This window comes from Oratosquilla oratoria, chromosome 26 (assembly GCF_046742065.1).
Source record: "Oratosquilla oratoria isolate Oo_2021 chromosome 26, ASM4674206v1, whole genome shotgun sequence".
Taxonomy (NCBI): Eukaryota; Metazoa; Arthropoda; class Malacostraca; order Stomatopoda; family Squillidae; genus Oratosquilla; species Oratosquilla oratoria.
Window position 1 is genome coordinate 22,876,749 of NC_134802.1, and position 20,999 is coordinate 22,897,747.

General features: G+C 38.3%; 1 protein-coding gene across 3 annotated transcripts in view; it reads right to left on the reverse strand.

Moving 5' to 3' along the window:
• Window positions 1–20,999, reverse strand: part of gus (splA/ryanodine receptor domain and SOCS box containing gustavus) — a 224,981-nt gene that overhangs the window by 180,531 nt on the left and 23,451 nt on the right. For 2 of the 3 annotated variants that reach the window (XM_076209427.1, XM_076209424.1), the window contains exon 2: window positions 17,148–17,215. In XM_076209427.1, the coding sequence (XP_076065542.1) occupies window positions 17,148–17,166 (19 nt within the window). In that variant the 5' untranslated portion in view covers window positions 17,167–17,215. Of the gene's footprint in view, window positions 1–7,296; window positions 7,322–17,147; window positions 17,216–20,999 lie in introns of those variants that run through there. The other variant, XM_076209428.1, reaches the window with a different exon arrangement.

Consider the following 20,999-nt stretch of genomic DNA (forward strand, 5'->3'; position numbering starts at 1 on the left):
AATAAGAAAATATCTTCCATGGCCACTGGCAAGGCCTCGCCAACGGAACAGGAACGCTAAGTTCGCCGAAACCAATATCAGTGTCACACTAAACCATATCCTGTTCATTTAATACCTGTAAAATAACCACAACCCGCCTTCTCACTAACAGTCTGGGAACAGGCTGCCAAAAATACAGACATCAGCTGAATATCCAGTCTGACCGAACATCAAATCACGAAAACACGCACAAAAATAAAACACGAGGTTTATGCCAAGTCCTTAGTTTATCTCAAACAGGACAATAATAAACTGGCGATTCTAGAAAGCGTATTTTCGAAATACCAATCGACATAACAAGGGTAATTGTTATTGCACGTAAACGTTAATAGAGTGAAATCAGGAACTTACTATGGCAACATTAAAATTAATATATTTGACCATAATATGGCAATACTCGAGTGGTGACGTATACAGACCCTGGATAGCGCGCTTCTTATAATTAGTTCCTACTTCTATTGAATCCAGATCTTTTTCATTGCACAAGAAATATTCCACTTTTTCGAATTTTATAACAATAGATTTGTATAAAAAGGTTGGAGATCTGATATTTTATTCCAAAATAAAATTGCGCTCATCCCTACTTGGGACCAAGTCCCGAGAAACTAATATTTCCAAATATTATACCGCTTGCTGGCGAAGGGTGTGCCCGGCTATGCGTTGCCGAGGAGCTTTCTATCGATCGATTGCGCTGCCTGTGCTAGTCTATGGTATTTAAAGTTCCACGGATTATCCGACATGTAGGCACATTATGCATGCACGAATAGGCAAACACGCATTCGTCCGAACGCACGAATTCGTGCTGTATCGAACGCGACTCTAGAACTGACATTGAGGAAACGATAGGATTCAAATCTGACAGTCTACCTTCATTTATCATATCATTCATATTTTCTCTCACTCTACTTGCCAAATACTACAGTACTGAACTGAGGGTATGTGATGGATATGGGAAACGTGCACATTGGGAAAATTCTGTATTGATATGGCAGGACTAACCCTCCCAAATGAATAGTTCCCCAAATAATGTAATACACAGAATATTGTCATCCGAAGTAATGGGCCCAAACTATACGGAATTTCGTAAGGAAACTCAACTACAGAAATACAGAGGGAAATCATAACAATATATAACAAAATTAAAACACGGATGGAAACAAAGGGCACCAAATTATATACATGACGGACACAATATCAAAACATACCCACCCAAAATCATGCATGCATGAACACAAACAGATGTACTCGGGTGAATTCACCCAGAAAGCGCACGGAGTCACAAAAAAAAAAAAGTGTTTAATTCAAACTAAAAAGGAGTGCGTGGGAGCAAGAGAAAGGGAGGAAAGGAGAAAGGGTGAGAAGGAAAGAAGAGGGAGAAAGGAGGAAAGATGAGGGAAAGAGAAACTGAAAATAAATGTTTTCATTACCAATAACCACTGTGTTTTTTGTATGGGAATATTGAGATATGTTGTATTTTGTGTTCTGTGTTTTTGACACAGTCTGTGAAGTGGATGAATTTGGGGACTTTTGCACAGAACCGTGTGCCTTACCTTTCTCATGTGTTGATCTATGGAAAGAATTTTGGTTTCAGAGCACTATGTCTTACTGTATAGTTATTTTAGTGTAACCAGTTCTAATTCTTAAATGTTTTATTTTGGGCTGTTTTGTAGGATGTCTTTACTTCCTTAATTGGTGGATAGCATGCTATGGACGCATAGTTTAGTGTAGTTCTAAGCTGTTTATAAAAAGTGATAATAGGTTCTGCTGCCCAAATCCTGTACCTGCTATCGTTCTCTGTATGTTCAGTTTCTTTTTTGCCTTCAATATGAAGTCTTTAATGTATGGGATGGTCATGTGTATCAAATGTGAGCCCTTATATTTCAGATTTTGTACATTGTAAAAGGTTGATAATTCAATCTGACCACCAGACACTCAGATTCATGGTGGTTCAAAGAACACAATTTTACCGAGGACTTCTGAAAGGATGAGGACACCAGTCTGCAGTCATTTGTTGTCAGCTCTTCTTACATGAAAATGAGGAAATAGAATTGAAGCTGAGAGAGATCTTAGGTCTGGTCCAGAGAACGAGCAATATCTGCCTCAAGGTGCACCACCACATGAAGTTTCCCTCACGGGTCCCATACTCACTATTTTTGCAAAAAACTACAGCACAAAACAACAAACATTCTCTAGAACACAGGTAAATAGATGGACTTGGAGGAATATGAAAGGAACAAGAATGAAATAAGAATTCATATTAATGGACAAGGGCAAGCCTACTGCTACTATTATAAACACAGAGAGAATTGAATAACTCAATTAAAAGTCTATGAAATGCCCTGTTCAGCAGTGGACTTCAAATACTGATGACTTAACCAGGTCTGAGGAAGACCTATGATGTAATTCCACATAGCTACATAAACCATATTTCCTATCCATGAAGGTTAAGATAATACTTCCAGGCAGATACCTATACCATCCTGTATTCACCATGTACCAAACCCCTTCTGTCCTTAACCCGTAAACTGTGACATACATCATATGATGAAGAACATGTAACTGCAACATACATCATATGATGAAGTTTTTTTGTTTTTTTTTAAACATTGTGGCCTATATTTTACTCCCATATGCCTTAAAATAAAGTTTGGCATACATTGCCTCAGACATCATGGAAGGGGTAGTCGTCACTTCCACACAACTCACAACCCTCTACTTCTCATGGTGTAAGATAACTTACACAAAAACCCCCTCCTATGAAAAGGAAAGAAACAGTAGACAAATCAAACAGCAGTGGTGAGGAACAAGGTGTGATGATGATATGGTTTAACATCACAAACTCCGCCCATCAGAAGGCTAGGACTGTGCCCTTTACAGAGGGCTTTGTAGCATGGAATTTAATGAACCATGCCCTTGGTTCAACTTCGCTGGTGGCAGGATCCAAACCGCCATCACCTTGATCTTCGCCGCAAGTAACGACGCCCTAACCCGCTCAGTCAGCGAGCTTCCAACAAGGTGAGAAAAAGTATAAAAAATGATGTAATAGAAAACTTCCCTGTAGCTCTCTCATGCATGACCACTGCTCACTGCCCACAACCTCCAAGTGACAAAATGTGCAATTCATTACAACACCGTACCTGACCTAAGGCAAATAATTAACTAATATTTGGTTTTCCTATACTTTTCCATGCAAACTTTCATTTTATGATAGTAAAAATTTCTATTGATTTTTTTCTTTTATTCTGAAAAATTGTGCACCATAGGTATGACTGACAAGACACTATTGTGCAGTTATTGGGTTAATAAAAGGGTGGCCAAGTCAAAAGATGCAACCACATCAAAACCTACTCACCCACCTCTCCCATATCCATACACTATTTGCTGAAACATGCATCCTGTACTTGTAGCCCATTAGTTATGTTCAATTTGGGTTATCTCTATTGGAGATGACCTTGTAAGCTGGGTTAATATATGGTTATTCATTCATATGGCCAGAGTATGTCTCCTGATATTTGTCAAAAAGGTAATTTACTTCTTATCTCTGTAAGTATACCTTGACTTGGCCACCCTATTTAAATGGGGAAAGGGCCTACAATATAATGTATAGCAATGTGACAAGTATATAGTGTCACTACTTGGGGCACAAGGTCAGTGTGGAGATGAACTGGATCCTAGCTACAGAGAGAGTTTGTATTATATACATACTACATTAAACTCCCTGCTTCAAAAAGCCCTTTGTAAGGTGGCACCATTCTAACCCTCTAAGAGGGGTTCATGACATTAAACCATATAAAAAAAAAATTGTCTTTTTTAAATATTTTGCGGTCATAAGCTGAGAGGCATTAAGCTTTACTTAATAACACATAACAAATGTATCATATGCAAGATGGAAATGCATCAAAGTTGGCTTACTCTTCCCCTTCTATGCAAGTGAATTTCTTTTGCCAATGACTAGGACAAACAGCACATACCAACATATGATAATCCTGCAAGATGTCAGAAAAAAATATCTTCCTGACTCTCAACTTTTAAATGTGTCAACATTCTCATCTCCATTTGGAGGTGCATGATGCTCAGCTTCTGGACTTAGTCCAAAGTCTCTACCAACTCTGACTGTATTTTCTCCATATTTTCACAAAAGGATAGCTGATTAACAGTGACTGCTCCACTACTATTACAAGATGAATTCATAGAAACAGTCACACATTAATACATTACAAACATCTGTCAAAAAAAAAAAAAAAAAAAAATCCTAAAGATATCTATGGAAAGGCCTAAGGAGTTGTTGCCATCTGTTGTTGTTGGGCCATGGGTTTTCACCCTGAAACTAAAGACAACAATTATTACCATTGTTCATTCATTCTCCAAAAGAGACCACTGTTGTCTTTTTCTACAAAATTTTCTTATGAATTAGTTCTCTAAATATCTCCACAACTTTAGAGAAATTAGCAGAGAAAGCCAACAATGGTTTCTTTGGAGAATGAGTGAGTAATAGTGATAATTGTTGTCTTTAGTTTCAGTGAGTAGAAACCCATAATCCAACAACAGCTAGCAACAATCCTTGGGCACTCCCATAGATCTCTCTAGGAAGAATTTTAATAGTAAGTGTGGAAAAGCCATTTATGTCTAAAATCCAAACTTCCAATTGCATCCAACTGTATCTATTCAACTGCTGCTTCAAGGTGTTACAACTAGAAACTTGTAGCCCAATAGCAATCAGCACCAGCTCTTAGGCCCTCTTACATATCTCATTGGGATTAAACATTAAAAAGCTGTCTGTATTAGGAGTGTAAATTTGTTTGTCACCAAGTGGTAGGTGCACAGGGCAATTGTCAGTTGTCACCTCTTCTGTTAAGAACTTGTGGAAAAATCATGACAGTGCAGTAACAAGTTCTATTGAAAACAAAGAGCCAAGCTTACAAGAGGAAGTAAGTATTGACAAGCTTTAGCTAGAGGATGGTTAACATGAGGATGATCTTCCCATGAATTTGTGCTATAAGACTACCTCATGCTGACATCCATAACTGGTCCTGCAAACTATGATGGAACTTTAAAAATGTTATCATTCATTTTGTGTGTACTGATGAAAACTCAGTTTGGGGTAAGTGCTGGTAAAATAGAAGTTTCTCAATTAACTTGTATTTTTCTCTCTCTCTCTCCCTGAAATGTCTTTAGCTTGGTTCATGAGCTCTAAGAAATGGGGCCAAGATCTCTAACAACTTTGAATGTACTTTTTTCACCTGTACAATTATCATACAGAAGATACAGAACACATTAAACTACACTGTCATACACCCACATACTCCAGACTGCTCTACAAAACCTCTACAGTGACTTATGGGCAAAATCAATGTCCAAGCCTGGTTACCTAGGGGCTGCAGGTCTTCTGCAAGAGAACTAGGGCACTGGATTGGTTGACCATACAACTAAGGATATTTGTAATAAATCATTTACAAACAATACCAAATATACCAAAAATACCAAAGTGAATGTACTCTAATGTGTGCCACCTTCATTTCTATATACTGAGCCCAGAAATAAGCCATTCATCTTGACTTTATCTACCTGTATTAATGATTATTCTTCAATTCTTCACTACTTGCCTCCAACATATTTCTTCACCCCAAGAATTCTGGCGTTCCTATATTTGTGAAGAAACCAACAATGCAAAAATATAATGTACATAAAATCAATCTCATCAGAGTATCCCAACACTGAAGAACTCCTAACAAGACTCACCAACTAAATGTACTTATTACCAAGAAGGCTACCTCCCTTATACAGGGGAAAAAGCTATAGGTATATTGATACTACCAAGGAACAATAATCTTTCAAACACCTCAGCATCCTTGCTAAATGCAGGGAGAGATTGAAATGCATCACCCAGTAAGCTTTCAAATGCCTGCACCTTGATCTTGGTTCAGGTGACCTAGAGTTTCAGTGATTTTGCCTCCCTGTACAATGACTCCTCAGCTGCAACCTAGAATTCAAACAACTCCTTAAGAGGTGTGGCATCATTGACAAAAACAAGGCCATTGGTGACTCCAATGGATACTCTGCAAAGACACTGACTGACACTTGTCCAATACCCAGTCCAAGCAAGTTTTGAAAAGTGTTTTAGCAAGGACACACCCTTGTCTCACTCATGAATTAAGAGAAAAGTAGCCAGCCATACCTCTTTCACATTTCACAGCATAGATATCAGGCCAATAATACTCGCAGGAATCTCGTGGATCTGCAGAAGATCCCAGATCACTCCATGATGTAGTGAATCGAATGCTTTCTAGATCATGGTGTTATACACTCAACCAGTTGTCAACACTTATGCGAGAAGTAAAATTTGAATCTTCAAGGTGCTTGTGCTCCCTATCTTGCTGTATGGCAGTGAGAAATGGACAATAAATGCCAACTTATGAAGGCATATTAATGCTTTTGGTACCAAGTGCCATTGAAGAAGCATGGAGTATTGTTGGAATACTATGTATCAATCCACATAATGCTCCATGAGATTCAATCTAAGCCTGTTCCCAGCATAATTCATGAATGTGAACTTTGGTTACACAGTCACATGGGACCCTTCCCTGATATTGATCCAAATCGTGGGATTATTTCCACAAAAGACAACCCTCAGTGGAGATGACAAAAAGGAAAACCACAGAAATCATGCCTGGAACAATTCAATTGATAATGCCGCTGCTTGGAATGGGATGGGTGGCTGCATGGAAGCTTGCTTGTAGAAACTATTGGGATTGACACCAAGTGGAGTTGTGCTTCTTGACATGTACTTCCAATTGATGATGATGTTTAATGGTATTATTCATGTATGACAATTGCAAAAATTAAAGTTACTGCTTTCAGTTAGCCATTTATTTTGTAAGGATATTATGGGCTGAACTGGTGGCCATAGCTAGTTTTTTGGAAGAAACTTGCCTCCCGGTAGAAAGAACCAGAACAAGAGAGTGACTGACTGACATATATATCCTGCACATCCAAGTCTTAACACTATACCATCCACTCTCGGAGAAAGATAAGCTGAGATACAGAGTAAACCGTATAATTCGACCACTAGCTGTGGTCCTCTTCAGCAGTCCTCTTAACTGCTGAAGAGGACCACAGCTAGTGGTCAAAATATATGCTTTACTCTGTATCTCAGTTTATCTTCCTCTGAGAGTGGGTTTAACTTTTATTTTACTCATGTGTTACAACATCTATGTTACTTGACTATACCATCCAAAGAAAAATGTTCTGCAAGCTTACCTTTACTCATTTTCACTTTCCTTGACTGATGTAAAAACAGTATTGACCCTAAGCTTTTGCATATCTGCTTTCATTGTATGCAATCCATTTTGATTCTAAAATCAAATTCCTTTCTTGATCCACATTCCGCTTGTTTTGCTACATCTCACTACTCTAACTCTGAAATCACATACTGCTGGTCACAAAAAAAAAGTGAATAAATAATCAAATAAATAGATAAATAAATAAATAAAATAATGTGTGTAAAATGTAGCAATATATATTTTTTTCCAACTTATTATTCACACAATGCACAGAGGCTAAGCATGAAGGAGGAACACATTATTTTTTCATTCTGCAAGACGGCAAGGCACTGAAGCCTTTGTTGGAAAGCTGAAATTTAAGAACATACACCCATGCTGCCACATCTTGGCTCTAGCAGGACTTAAACCATCATCCATCTAGTATCTTGCGTCCATATGCCAGCTCCTTTGTCTACATGACCACCACAAATGAATAAAATTCCTCCCTAAACAAGTTCAAGCTCAAATTTTAAAACTACTTCCATGGCAACAGTCCAATTTTCTTCTTCCTTTTCACTTGTGTTTATTTTTCTATTATGTCTTAAGTCTCTCCCCTTTTCATTTTCCTTAAACTGCATGCCTTGCTCAATGTAGTGACAGGTTCAACACACCACAACCAACTGAACAGTGGCAAGCAGCTGACCCTAACTGGATGAAGGGTGCTACTGTATTTGGAAGTGCTTACTGGGGTCTCCAAAAGAGCTTAACCTTGGATTAGTGAGGCCAGGGAACTCTGCCAAGCAAAGTTGAGTCTGGATAGTTATAGGGCTTCCTAACAAATCTCCTCTTCAATAGCAACCGATGGCAAAAATTTACTTCACAATATCTGTTGTGAAAGTGTACACCTTATCTTTCTAAAATTTAGAATTCTATAGTGATGTTATTATATTGCTAGCAAATTTGATATAGTTTTAATTATTAGAATTAGGATCAGACCAATCAATCAATATGTTGCCTCATCTCTCCCATACTGGAGGCTTGTAGCTTCCAGGATTGTGGCCATGGCTATCTAGTTGGCCTTTAGTTGAATCATAGAAGAGATTTTGTGCTGTCATCTGAATGGGCAGGTGATGGGGAATATCAGATAACCTGTTCAGTGTCTTCTGTATGGTGACTGGATCTGGACCAAATGTTATTTTCAACTACATTCTTGTTGTTGTTGTGGACTTCTGTGTTGGCTTAGTTGAGGGTTTTCATAATTTGGTTAACAGTCCTGTTTTCTGTAGGAAGTTGTGGAGAGATGCTAGAGGAATTGGCATTTTGTCATCCAGGATTTGCCATAGAATCATTGCTGTTTGAGGGGGTATATGACAGAGTAGGTAGTTGTTACAGGGTATTATATAAATTGAGCTGTCAAGCAATATGTGATACTGTAAAGGAAGCCTAACATTGACAAATGGTGTTAAGAATAACATTGTATGGCTGGATAATACTATCAAATGTTGAATAGGTAAGTTGCAGAAGTTTTCTGATGATCAAATCTTGTCAATATCAACAAATAAATCTGCTTCTCTTGCAGAAGACCTGCAGCTTCCAGGAAACTGGAAACAGCCTCCAGCCAGGAGCACAAGGCACATAGGAAAGAGATATTGTGATGTCTGGGGATTGTTAGTGTGGGGCACAGTAGTATAAGGTGTTCTATGTCTTCTCTGTGGTGGTTGTATCTAGGGCAGTTTGAAGTTAGAGCCAGGCCTATTCTATGTCGGTACTGTATTAATGACATTGTTTGCAGGCTTGCTTGTGTGGTTCTTGTTTGGTGTTGGAGGGTCTTCTCTGTGGGACTTATATTTGGAGGTTGTTGCTAGAGTATTGAGTCTGGTGGTCTATTTTGAAAGGCTTCTTTAGTTACCTGGGTGTGTATGTGTTTCTATGTGGATGTTTTGTGTGATTTAGGTGGCAGGTTGTTGTTGTTGTTGTTGTTATGCCCTAGACTGTCTGTCCGAGTAGTCCCGTCTCCCCAAGGAATGCCATGGCCGGGATGGGGTTTTCCCACAAATCCTTTATAGAATGTATGTTGTGTTGTTTGCATGCATGATTGTGTATAATGCAGTCTTCCATTATGTGATGAATAGTATGGGTGAAGTGTTACATCCGAGGCAGTTGTCCACAATGCAGTTATCCAGCCTCTTCTGGTAGTTTAGAATGGCTGCGTAGTGACCGCACCACAGTCTGGCCAGGTGAACTCTGTCCTTTTGTGAAAGAGAGGATTCAGAGGGATGGATATCAGGAGGTCTGGCATGCAGCAGTGTGTTGTCTTTGAGTGTGTTAATAGAGCAGTGAGTGATATGATTTTAAATATGTTTCCGGAGGCTGGTATTTGATGGTTGTGGAGGGAGAGAAGAGAGTATTGTGTATGATATAGGAATTTGGGTGTTATTATGATGTTTCTTGGTGTAAGTGGGTGTTCTGCTATGTAGTGTAGCAAGTGTGCTGTGTTTATGGAGGCTGCAGCAAGTGTCTGTGTGCCTCTCATATCAAGGTTTTCCTTGACTTTGAAGACTTTTGTTTCATACTGAGGATGGTCTGTAGGTGTTGCATTTGTGCAGCCTGTAATTGTTTTTAGGGCTTTGTTTTGTATGATCTGAAGAGTGTTGAGGTGTGTCTCACTGACATTAGGTGCCCATGCAGGATTCGCATAATTCATCACTGAGTGTATGCATTGTTTGTATATTGTAGTATTAGTTTGTTTTGTCCAAATGTTGTTCCAGTGATTGATTTAAGTGTGTTAAGTCTAGGTGTGCATTTTTTGTTTGTTTGTGATGTGTTCTTTGAATGACACGGATGTATTGTATGTTGCACCAAGAATTTTCAGTGTGTGTGTGTGTGTGTGTGTGGTATTAGAGTGTTGTTGATATAGAGATGAGGTATGTATTTGTGTTCGTTTGTCCAGTTGGTGAGAAGTGTTGCTGTAGATTTGGCTGGGGCTATTTTGAGTCTGTAGGTTATTGTAGATGTTTGAATAGCATGCTGCTGGTGTAGTTTTATTTTGTTGCATTTTGTTGAATGTAGAGGAGGATAGGGAGGGATTGGTGGTAGCACTGGGAGGTGCTAAGAAAATGAAAGTGATGGGAGAGGAAAGTGGAGGAGAAATAAGAGAAATATGCAGTGCATGTAGCTCTGAAAATGATGAGAACAGGTAAGGCACCTGGGTTAGATGGGTGTTATGAGGAATGTCTGAAGAAGGTAGGTACAATAATAGAGGACTGGCTGGTTAGGTTGTTTAATGCATGTCTAAGAAAGGGTAAAGTGCTGGAGGACTGTAGGAGTGCCTGTATAGTTTCACTTTACAAGGGAAAGGGATAAATGTGAGTGTAGTAGTTTCAGAGGGATCAGTTTGTTGAGTGTAGTTGGGGAAGGATTATATGAGGGTTTTAAGTGAGAGTGTTAGGAGAGGAAAAGAGGCAATAATTGGTGAGTAACAGTGTGGATTTAGGAAAGGCAGGGGTTGTGTGGATCAGATTTTTGTGGTAAGGTAGATATGTGAAAAGCTTTAGCAAAAGGTATGGATGTTTTTTGGGCCTTTATGGATTTGGAAAAGGATCATGACAGGGTGGACAGGAAGGCACTGTGGGAGGTTTTGCAGATATATGGGATTGGGGGAAAGCTATTAAGAGGAGTCAAGTTTTTATGAGAGTAGTAGAGCCTGTGTTGGAATGGGAAATGAAGAGAGCAAATGGTTTAAGGTAATTGTAGGACTGTGCCAGATATGTGTCATGTTGCTGTGGCTGTTCAATGTGTACATGGATGGTATGATGTAGAAGGTAATGGGCAGGGGACTGGAAATGGTTAAAGAAAATGGAGAGAAGTGGGAGGTGCGCTAGTTGCTGTTTGCTGACGACACTGCATTTGTGGCAGGGTCAGAGGGGGGGTTATATTTGCATACACATCAGGTTGCCTGACGTATGATAATGCATCACAATAAGTGCATTACAAAATATAATGTTACTGCTGTTATACTCATTCTCTTTCACCCTCAATAAATATAACATCACAGAAAATATGATTAAGCCTGTTCACAGGATGTTGGGGTCCCTCAGCTACAACTACAAAATAAATATAATTCGGAAACCTACAAAGGCATCCTCATATCCACTTGTGGCTCATGACGCATACATTGGCGTCATTGAATTTAAGAGGTTAAAAGGGGCTAGTGACAGAGTTTGGGAAGGTATGCAATAGAAGAGTTGAAAGTAATTGTAGCTAAAAGCAAAGTGATGAGATGTACAAGGAGAGAGGATGGCAGTGAGTTGGAAGTAAGTCTTAAAGGAGAGAGGCTGGAGGATGTGGATAGCTTTAGGTATTTGGGGTCACATGTGGCAGGAAAGGGAGGAGTGGAGGTAGAGGTAAATGTAAATTGTAGATTGAGAGAAGCAAGTACTGTCCATGCCTTGGGGGATTAAAAATTGTCATGAGAAATAGGAATCTGGGAATGGAAGCAAAGAGGAGACTGTATGAAGGGGTGATTGTGCTAACTGCTTTGTATATGGCAGAGACACGGAATTTAAAAGAGGCAGAGAGGAAAATTTTTAGTGTGTTTGAGATGAAATGTCTGAGAAGTATGGTATTGGTTACTAGGTAGGATAGAAAGAGAAACAAAGTGAAGAGGAGAGTGGTAGTGGAAAACACATGACAGATAGGACTGATAAAAGAGTACTGGGATGGTTTGGACATATGGAAAGAATGAGTGAAGAAAGATTAGTAAAAGAAGTGTGGAAGGTAGAGGGGGAGAGAGTGAATTTGAGAGAACGACTGAGGACAAGATAGATAGATGGGTTGATGGGGGCACTGAGAAAGAGGGGAATATCTGTTGTGCAAGGGAGAAGGCAGGAGACAGGGATAAGTAGATAGTTGCTGTGTATAGATGATACTATTATGCAAGGAAGTGGCAGGGGATGGGGGGTGAGGGGATGTTTATGTGTGAATGATATTTTGGCACAGCCCAAAGGGATTTCTTTCCATCTTTCTCTTTTTCTGCACGAAGGGATGGGGGCACCAATCAAGTGATGTGGCCTTGCTGTGGATGTACTGTGTCTTGTTACATTGCTTATGACCCAGGGTAGTGGGCGGAATACAGGGATGACCTATCATCCATGAGGAGCTAATATGAGAGGGAGGAAAGGGCAGTGGAGGGGAGTGGAATGGGTGAGACTAAGTACAAGCCTTTGGCTTCACTACCTTCCTTGTACAGGGGAAAAAGCACTTGCTATATATAGAATTAATAGCATTCTGTTGGTGGTGCTTGTGAGATGTAGTGTGAAGGGTATGTGTTGAGAAGGGTTTTGGGATAGAATTGTGTTACTGTCACTATCATGTGATGTTTGATTGGGAGGATTTGGGTTTCTGTATGTTGGTGTCCCACATTACAGGGATGGTTTTGATGCATCCTGCTATACTCTCAGTGCTCCATTTTACAGTGTTTTTAAATTATTTGTTATATTTGCTGATTGTTGGGAACCATTCTGTGGAGGCATATCCTTGGGTGGATCTTGATGAACTGTTTATAAATGGTTATTAAAGTTTCTTTTCATTGTCCAAAATCAGTGCCAGTGATGATTTTCATTAGCTTTGTTTTCTTATTGATTTTTGCAGTCAGGTCCTTGGTATGAGCTGAATGTTATACAAGTATGAACTGTAAGAACCAGAATTTTTGGGTTCCATTCTAATGGAAGGGCTTGGCCTTTTAATTCTACTATAGGGTTGTCTGGAGTGAACAGTGTCATTGTTGATTTCTGGGGGGTGAAACTTCCATTCTGTTATTTTTGAGCCATTATTCCAGTTTCTTCGATTTGTCTTGGGTATTTTTTGGCTGCTATTATGTATTTACTGTGGTCCTTAGTTCTGGTTCAGGATTTGGTAGATCACTCATGAAGAGATTGAACAGTAAAGGTGAAAGTATGGCACTTTGAGAACTCCACTTTATAGTCTTTATGTTCCTGAGACTTGGTATTTTGGATTATTCTGTATCATCTTCCTGTTATAAAGTTTGTTAACCCCTTGTTGTTATTGTCATGGATATCTGCCTTCGTGATTTTTCTGGATAGTATCTGGGGACCTTGTTGAAAGCTCTGTTTATATAGCAATCGTAACTGCTCTTTTCAGTGGAGCTTTTCTCTTGAATCCTTCCAATACTTGATGTGTGTTGTTTGTGAGCAATGCTGGTATAGTGACCCTCTTTGAAACCATGTTAATTGTGTGAGGTAGGTATTTCTGATTTAATTTGTTGCAACCAACCTTTCCATCAGTTCGGATATTGTGGACATTAGTGCCCGTACTGAAATTGTTCCTCTCAGGAAGGAATAGGTTAGTGCCACCTTCGTCTATTTACATGATATATGCATTCTTTTGGCTGTCACACAATTAGAAAAATCGTGCAAATAGAAAATGGGTTAATTCTCTTAGAATTACACCTGCCATGGGTATAGGAAGGGGATGAAACACCACCTATCATGTCACAAAAATGAACTTATCTTGCAAATAAGCACATTATGAATGAACCGTTGCTTGATGGCATGTAGGTTGCTGGCACACAAATTGAAAATATGGTCGGCCCTGAACATGTGAGTGATTTGAAAAACATTATTTGAAATAAAACTAATGTATTCCATGGTGTGCTAAAGTGAAAACAAGTTATTAGAATACGCATAAATAAAGAATACAGACGCTCCTCTACTTACGTTAATTCGTTTTACGTTTTTTCGATTTTACGTTTGAACTGACTGTAAAAAAAAAATTGTAAAAAAAATTTTGAGTGAATTTTTTAGTTTAGCGCGCTCTCCGTAGTATGAGACGTTCAAATGATACTTACGCATGACACTGCGTCCATTGTTTACATGGCACAGACGACAGACTGAACGTGCCTTGCCTCCTCCTCCTCCTCCTTCTCCTCCACCATCTCACTTTATGTTGCTTGAATTTAATCTATTTGAAATTAATGTTATTATTTTACAATGTTATGTTTATGATTAATGATTTAGGGGTGTTTTATAAGATACGGTAATAGAATTTATGGATGTATAGTACAGTATGAATGGTCATACATTACTGGAACATACAGTAACAACTTACATTCATTTTCACGTTACGTTCGGCGGGTCGAAACGTAACTAAAACGTAAGTTGAGGAGCGTCTGTATCTACATATGAACTTAATGTAGTATGCCTTTACTATGAATGTGCCAGCTAGCAGCCACAAACCACCACCACTCCTGACATCTCCCCCAAATCTAAGCCACTCTGTGCATATACTGTACAGTTGTACCTTGGAACTCAAAACTCCCTAGAGGTCAAACGACTTGGAAACTGAACAATTTTCTCGTGAATTTTTTTTTCCTTTATTGAAACTTTTCTTGGAACTCTAACACAAAAACAGCCATATCATATGGTGCTTGAATTCTGAGGTGCCATTGTAATCCAACAAATTTCAAATACTAAACAATGACCAAATTTTAGGCACAAGTACTTGAGTTTTACAGCTACAACAAATATTCAGATACAGTATACATCAGGTTCATTATATGGTAATGTAAAGGAAGATCTCTGATACATTATTACAGGCTAAGCTTACTACAATAGAGCACTCCAACCTGGAGTAAATCAAGGTTTTGGTAATTGTTTTCATCACATCATCATCCATGCACACTCAACCCTCTATTTGGCGGACCCTCATTTAACATATTTTATATGCAATGGACAAAATCAAGTCACTGGATCAAAAATATCAAGGATGCAATAGAGAGGAAGTGATGTGCAGACAGTGGAACAACAACTCCATCAGAACAGAAGAAATTGGTGTCTTTTTGCACAGCTGGACCACTGACAGGCAATACGCCTAACAGGAGTTTGGTGAGAAGATGCAATGGACAAAATTAAGTGACTCAATTTAATTTCTTGAGTCCACCCTCTATGCAATCATGGCATATGAAGAACCCATCTTCACAATCCTTGGTAAATTTGAAATTGCATTACAGTAAATATGTTAAATTTATCATATTTATGGGAATAATGTCCCCCACTCCTCTTTGCTCATTAAATCAAGGGACAGGTGAAGTAGAATGCCATTCTAGTATTTGTCAACAATTTATAGCTCTCCCCTATAATTTAATTGGTATAGTTATCAGGCAATACATTAACACTCTCAGGTCATTTTCCCCCTTCACTCTAATTGTTCCAATTCCCGTTTTGAATGGTGACAATCATGTAGACCACCTTGAGTCAAAAGTCATCCAAATATGGCATGGAGATCAATGGAGAAAATACAAAGCTAATGACAAACAGTACAAATGGCATACTAAGCAACATCACTACAACCAAAGTTGGAAACAGTACGTCAGTTCAAGTACCTGGGAACATACATCTCAGAAAAAGGTTCAAGACTAGACGTGAAGATAAGGATGGCACAGACAACTGAAGCACTATTCAGATTAAGACCCAAATGGAGGGACAAGAACATCACACTGCAGACTAAGATCAAACTTATGTATGGTCTTGTCATCTCCATATTTTTGTAGGCATGTGAGACATGGACATCAACAGCTGAGCTTGAGCAGAAAATCCAAGCAATAGAAACGAGGTGCTTTTGCAAGATCTTTGTCATCAGCTACAGATACCATATAACAAATGAGGTGGTGTGTAGAACAATTGTACAGTACATAGGATCAGAACTCTATAAAAAGCTTCTGACAACAGTTATAAGAAAGCTGCAATGGTATGGCCACACCACAAGATCAGACGGCCTCCCCAAGACAGTGCTCCAAGGTACAGTGGAGGCAAAGAGAAGGCAAAGGAGACTCAAGAAGAAATTGGCTTATAACATCAAGGAGTGGACTGGAAGCAACCTTGTCACCACAAAGACTCAGGCAAGGAACTGCCAGAAGTGGAAGTAAATGACCAGTCATATATCTCGGGGGGGGGGGTCCCAATGACCAAGCCAGTTACAGGATTAATAGGTTGTAAGTTTCTTACTTTTACCCATTTCCAATACTTTGCATTCCTTCATACTGAAATTAATTTTCTACTCCTAATTCCATTCACATGCCTTATCCAGATCCTCCTGCAACAAATTGCAATCATCACTGCCCTTTACTATCTTAATGATCTCTGGATGGTAAGCAAATCAATAGGCACAACTGGCCATTCTTTTCACTTTGTCATTTACATAAATAAAAAATATTACTGATGCCAACCCCAATCTCTGTAGAACCCCATTAGTTCCTTCCTTCCAACCAGACACCCTATTCTTCATTACCATCCTTATTAATTTATGAAAAAAATAATAAATAAACAAATAAATAAATAAATAAGAAATTAATAAAAATAAATAACATATATATATCATTCACTCCAGCAGATTTGTTTAAGTCTTCCTGTATGTCCAAATTTCCACATTAATGCTTTGTGAGATGCCTCATCTAGGATGCTTCCCTTCAAAGATTTTTCTCTAGCTAACAATAAACAATTCTATTCAGCTTACATGGAATGTTAGTCTTTGGAAATTTTGTTCTGGCTAATACCAGACAATTTTATTCATCCTTGAAGTGTCCCTTGGGTGCTGGAAGTTTAAAGGTTATTTTGAAAACATAACCACTACAACTGGCAATATCTTTCATACGCTGACACATTGGCATTGTTCTACTTTGCTTAATTCATGAAGAATACAGAAGGAAATTGGCAAGTTTCTATATTGTGCTACTAATCTTTACACTATATAATTTTCATACAGATGCTATTGATATTTTCTAATCAACTGAGAGTAATTAAAATCAATACTTATACAAGCATTAATAATACTCACCTAAAACGAGGCAAGACATGAAGATTTTTTCAACTTTCTGCTCCTCAGTTTTTGACCCAGCAGTCTACCTGTATAAAAGACAAAACCATAAGAACAGGTACTATACATAGTTTCAAAACATGTGCAAGCCTTACAAGTATTTCTGTTGTAATACCACATACCACAATGACCTAAATATCTTAGTGGGAGGCCTCATCCTTAGTTTTTATTTCCCTGAACAAATGGAGACTCAGGGAGACCACTCGATACAAATCTTTTTAAAGGGAACTATTAATAACATAATTACAAATATTTTCAAACCAAGTACTAAATCAGATTAGAAACAGTGGTCTTATGCTGTTATAACACATTTATCCTAGAAATAGGTGATAAAAACTTATCCAACAAATACATGCATAGGCAATGGAATGTACTTCAGTTCAAAGTTTAAGATTATGTTGGATCATATAACATTCTGTAATGCATCCATCTACTGGAAGCATATAGTGGGGTATGTGCCACTCCATTCACATGGCATCATCATTCCCCAATCCAGCCTCCGCGCAGCCAAACATTCCCATTTCAGTTAACTTGCTCTAGCCATGGTATCTGTAAGGTATTCCCTCATCTTCTCTCCAAACAGGGTTTCTCATGTGGTGATAACCTTCTCAGAAGGGTCAACATCAGGGAAGTGTGCCACATGCCAGCAAAACTGCCATATATATTCACAACTTTTAATGACAGCCTCACAGATCACTTGCTTGATGATAGTCATATAAATGGTAACTCATAATTCTCTGCAAGAACTCAGTCACCCCTGTACCAAGCCAGTGAGCTCTATACCCGTCCACACCAGATACTAGTTGCTCATCACAGAAATGGAGCACAATCTCTTCTGGACTTAGTAAGCAAGCAGGTTTATCATTTGCATTGAAACAACCTTTAACATTCTCAATGATTCCCCATACCTCTCCTTATCCCACCTCAAGAAAGCTCTTGTCTGTTGGTTCAAGTCTCCAGGCATTCCAACAGCACAACTGAACTCTATATTCTAAACTACTTCAACTTTGGACACTCAGATACCTTCCTAGGCAGCTTTCAGTTTTATGGAGGAAGATTTTGATGTTCTTCAGGGTCCTTAATGGTGCCAAACACTATGAACCAATTTGAGACTACTGTATACTCCTGAGTATCTGCATCATCCCTCAGGTTCCCCATATAAAATCTTGGTGGATTACAGCTCAGGTTTCTCCTGGACTTGCCATACAGTTCATGTTTATGATGGTCTTGTAAGATGGAAAATGGAGCAACTCCCTGCTGCCCATCTTTAAACATCATCAACTCCCTCATCTCCACCTCAAGGTACAACTCTGAGAGACTGATACTTGGTCTACCCATAGGGCCCAAGATCTCTTAACAACTTCAAATTCATTTCCTCCACCTTTTCACGCCGAGAACTGAGAAACCAACAACTGCTCTCCTACAACTGCAATTTAGTGACACAAAAAGTCCCACACTAACATAACAAACATCAGTCCAAAGTATCTTCCTAAAGATCTATGAAAAACCACAAGGACCACGATAGAGATGCAGGTTTCCTGTTAGTGAAACTCACGGCATCAATTATTACTAACCCTTAATTCTAAGATTAATCCAAAAGAATTCAACACTTCAGTAATCCCTGTGGCTCTGTAGGATCTTCCAAATACAAGGATGCAATTTCTTTTTATATACCTACAGCATTGCTATAACTAGCCCACCAGCATCATTTTCATCTCTGAAAATAGGAACCAGCAATCCTCAACCATTTGGACTTGGCAAAGTTATACCAATTAATTATCTTGTTTATCTGTTTGAGTTTCATTCTTTTCTGCATTTAATCTAGTTATCAACTGCCAGTGTAATCCATTGTTGTGGGAGAACCACAAAAATGTTGATAAATGCAGACAATGTCCTGATATTATAAGGTGATATGCTATTATTATGCAAACTTACAGGAAGCTCTACATGTAACTTCAATCTGCATCAAAACAAACTGCATTATATTCTTTAAAATATGTGACAATAACCAAAATCAATTACTTTGAAGTGTATTCAATAACCATTTTAAAAACTGGTAGCAAATCTAGATTTAAGAAAGAAATGGAACTGGTTTACCAACAGAGTGGTGAACAAATAAAACTGACTTAGTAACCATATAGTGAGCACTGAAACAATGGGTTGTTTTAGAGATCAGATAACTTTATAGATAGGGATGATATGTGGTAATGGACATGGAACTGCCCAGTGTAGGCTTTATGGTCTCTTGCAGTCTGCTTCATTCTTATGTGTGTAGAAATAAATATGACCATAAAATAAAGGTATTAGTTTAAGACGGGGGTCGGCAACCCGCGGCTCTAGAGCCGCATGCGGCTCTTTAGCGCTGCCCTAGTGGCTCCCTGGAGCTTTTTCAAAAATGTTTGAAAATGGAAAAAGATGGGGGAGGGAAATATATTTTTTGTTTTAATATGGTTTCTGTAGGAGGACAAACATGACACAAACATTCTTAACGTTTTCCAATGCTGTAAAAATGTGTAGAATAAATATTAAATTTCAACATTTCTGTCAATGAAGATTTGCGTCATAGCCTGCGACATGTAGTGAACAACACATTTCATTTAGCTTTAATATTGATACATACAGCATGTGTTGCCTTCATTATAAGGCTTATATAAGGCTTTTAATTTTTTGCGGCTCCAGACATATTTGTTTTTTGTTTTTTTGGTCCAATATGGCTCTTTCAACATTTTGGGTTGCCGATCCCTGGTTTAAGACCTCAGCTCCTGTATGATTATATATCCTATGAAAAAAAGAAAAAGAAAGAAAGAAAAAAATATATATATATATATATATATATGTATGTATATATATATATATATATATATATATATATATATATATATATATATATATATATATATATATATATATATATATATATATATATATATATATATATGACAGAGCCTCCTCCCACTACCTTGGTGCCACTACTTGAAGGCACAGCCCTTTGGTACCTCAAAATCACAATAATAAGCAAACTAATATGTGAAACTTAAAGCTTCCAATGTTCCCAAACACCTTGCCATGTGTGTAATGGGATTATCACTATGGGTATTAACAAAGAACAAACCTGTTCCTTCATGCTGCACTTACTTCCTGGTACATGCTCTAGTTCCCACACTTGTGTGCATCTGCTCTCAACCCCCTGGGAACAGACAATTGTGACTGCACTTTAGGATAAACGGTTATGATCTAACTGACTGCATCACAATATCCATACATACAACATTAATCTATTTTTGTCATAAATCATGAAAAATAATTTACTATAAGTACAAAAATCATTTCTCAATTGTACACGTCTACAACTCAAAACAGGGCATTTACTATTAACTACATTGGTTCATGTTGGTAATTATTATCGATTTTGTTTAAATTTTTTGTCAGACAATTCTATTTCACCGAGAAATGGATCCAGACTTGTCAATTAATCAAGAACACCTCAATATAACATTCTAATCAATCAATCTATTGCCTTAAGTTTTCTCATACAATAAAAAACTACACCAGCAGCACACTACTCAAAACATCTACAACAATCTACTACCTACACCTTGTAACAAAGCCATCCAAAAACACACACACGTAGATCACAATACAACCACTGTAAAACCAATCCCCAAACTCCACTTAACTCCCCTAAACATCAACCCAACAAAAATCCAGACCACACTAGCATGACTGTGATTGGGTCACCACCCAGTTGAAATAGAATCAACACTGAACAGGCATGGCCACAGAACCAAATAGCCCTAGATGCAATCACCACAA